The 2,404-nt window shown below is 41.5% G+C and overlaps 1 protein-coding gene across 1 annotated transcript; it reads left to right on the top strand.

The window, feature by feature from the left end:
* Window positions 1–667: 667 nt before the first annotated feature.
* On the top strand, window positions 668–1,729 carry LOC107464345 (uncharacterized). The gene is made up of 2 exons (XM_021131788.1): window positions 668–979; window positions 1,049–1,729. The coding sequence occupies exons 1-2, from the start codon at window positions 668–670 to the stop codon at window positions 1,727–1,729; spliced, it is 993 nt and encodes a 330-aa protein (XP_020987447.1).
* Window positions 1,730–2,404: the final 675 nt, after the last annotated feature.

Genomic DNA, 2,404 nt, shown 5'->3' with positions numbered 1-2,404 from the left:
TTATGCTATGATGTATATATATGTACTTAGATTTCTCTCCGCATGACTTATTCTTTTTGATCCTCTTAGAGGTTTATGGAGAGGCAGGATTGTGTATATGTACTTTTGGGTTTGGATACGTATGTATATATGTGTAAATATTCTCCGGCCAGTCTTGACTTCGCAGGCTGAGTCAGGAGCTCGTTATTTTGTATCTTTGACTCTCTATTCCTGTTTTGGGTTACTTGACACTTGATAGCTGTAGCTTTCTTTGCACGCAAGTTAACTCATTTCTCGAGCGTTGCGCTTTTATATTCGCGAATTTTTTTTTATTTCCTCTATTCTTCAAGGCTCCTAGCATATTATAATTCTTCTGCTATTATATGTACTCATTTTATTTTAGAGGTCGTAATACCACACCACATTTGTTTTACGACTTAAGCGTAAAGCTTAGTGTGGTAGGGTGTTACATTATGGTATCAGAGCAGTTCGTTCCTATAGAGCCTGAAAGACGGACTGATTGTGCTTCTATGCATGCTCTGTATATGTGTTTATGTGCTATTAGGATATCTGATTGATATATATGGCATAAACGTTTGTGAGTATGCATTTGGAACTTAAAGCATTAGACCTGCGATATTGAGACTGATCAACTTAATATCACTTGTTTGGTGTGTATAGGGACCAGATGTCGACTCGCGGACGCGGTCGCGGGCGAGGTAGAGGTAGGATAGGCACCGTTACTCCTGCTCCCATAGGGACTGATCCAGTAGACTTTATGGCTGCCCTGGGAAATATGGCTGCAGCTATGCAGGCAACAGTTGAGGCATTGGGTAATCAGATAAATCAGGGTAATCATGGGAACAATAATGATGAGGACGGTCCTATGACGCTTGCTACATTTCTGAAAGTTCACCCTCCAATCTTTAGGGGAACCTCAAATCCCACTGATGCAGATAATTGGATTCAGGCTATGGAAAGGGCATTACAGGCACAACAGGTTCCTGAAGAGCAATGGGTTGAATTTGGAACTTATCAGTTGTAAGGTGAAGCTCAGTATTGGTGGCAGGGAACACGACGTATCCTGCAGCCTGATGGTGCTGCGATTCCTTGGGAGGTTTTCCGGACAGAGTTCTATAAGAAATACTTTCCTAATTCAGCCAGAAATGCCAAGGAACTTGAATTAATGCAGTTAAAACAGGGACAGATGACTGTTGCTGAGTATACTAGTAAGTTTGAGGAGTTATGTCGCTTTTCTCGTATCTGTCAAGGTGCGCCTGAAGATTTTGCCGAATGGAAATGTATTAAATATGAGGGAGGTCTTCGGAGTGATATTCTGAGCTTCGTTGCCCCAATGGAGATCAGGGTATTTTCTGAATTGGTGAATAAGAGTAGGGTGGCTGAGGATTGTGTGAGGAAGGCGGCAGCAGAGAAAGGAAGTTTGAGGGTGCCTTTTCAGAGACCTTCAGGAAGGAACTTTGCTCCGAGAGGTAGGAATTTCAAGCGTGGAGGCTTTGTTCCGCAGCAGACTCAGGGTCAAGGTAATTATAGAAGGCCGAATACTAATGCTAGTCAAGGAAAAAGGTTTGGAAAGCAGCCACAGCAAGATCTAAATTGTCAGAAGTGCGGAAAGTATCATCCTGGAGTTCCGTGCAGACTAGGACTTGGAGTGTGCTATTCCTGTGGACAGCCCAAGCATATAGCCAGTAATTGCCCGGAAAAGAAGAAGTATGAGACTGGTAGAGTGTAGCAGCTAGGGAGAGTATACACCACTTCTACCATAGGTGCTGAGGGATCTGAGACACTGATTAGAGGTAATTGTGAAATGGCTGGTAAAATCTTAAATGCTTTATTTGATTCAGGAGCAAGTCATTCATTTATTGCATTTGAAAAGGCCCATGAATTAGGATTGAGAATGGTGGTTTTAAGTTATGATTTGAAAGTATATAATGCTACTCATGAAGCTATGGTGACTAGGATAGAATGTCCACAAGTTTCCTTTCGAGTACAACAGCGTGAATTTGTGCATGATTTGATTTGTTTGCCTATGACTGGTCTTGATCTCATTTTGGGATTGGATTGGTTATCCAAGAATCATGTTTTGCTTGATTGTTCTGAGAAGTCAGTACAGTTTATGCCAGAAGGGTCAGAAGCACCGGTTGTAGTGAATAGTTACTATTTGAATTCTATGATAGTAAACTATTCTGGAACCAAATGTCAGGGTATTATGTTATTAACTGCGGGAGTATCAGGTGATGATCAGAGTTTAGAGCAAATTCCGATTGTATGTGAATTTCCTGATGTGTTTCCGGATGATATTAATGAATTCCCACCTAACCGAGAGGTTGAATTTGCAATTGAGTTGGTACCTGGATCCGGTCCAATTTCAATTACTCCTTATAGGATGTCACCTTTAGAAATGGCT

The sequence above is a fragment of the Arachis duranensis genome, chromosome 9, assembly GCF_000817695.3.
Source record: "Arachis duranensis cultivar V14167 chromosome 9, aradu.V14167.gnm2.J7QH, whole genome shotgun sequence".
Lineage (NCBI taxonomy): Eukaryota > Viridiplantae > Streptophyta > Magnoliopsida > Fabales > Fabaceae > Arachis > Arachis duranensis.
The sequence above is the reverse complement of the archived record's forward strand: the minus strand, read 5'-3'. Positions and strand labels throughout refer to the sequence as shown.

Coding starts and splice junctions, on each gene's coding strand:
- LOC107464345 (XM_021131788.1), top strand. CDS start 668: ATGTCGACTCGCGGACGCGGTCGCGGGCGAGGTAGAGGTAGGATAGGC. Junction 980..1,048: donor GGGCATTACAGGCACAACAG/GTTCCTGAAGAG, acceptor TATTGGTGGCAG/GGAACACGACGTATCCTGCA.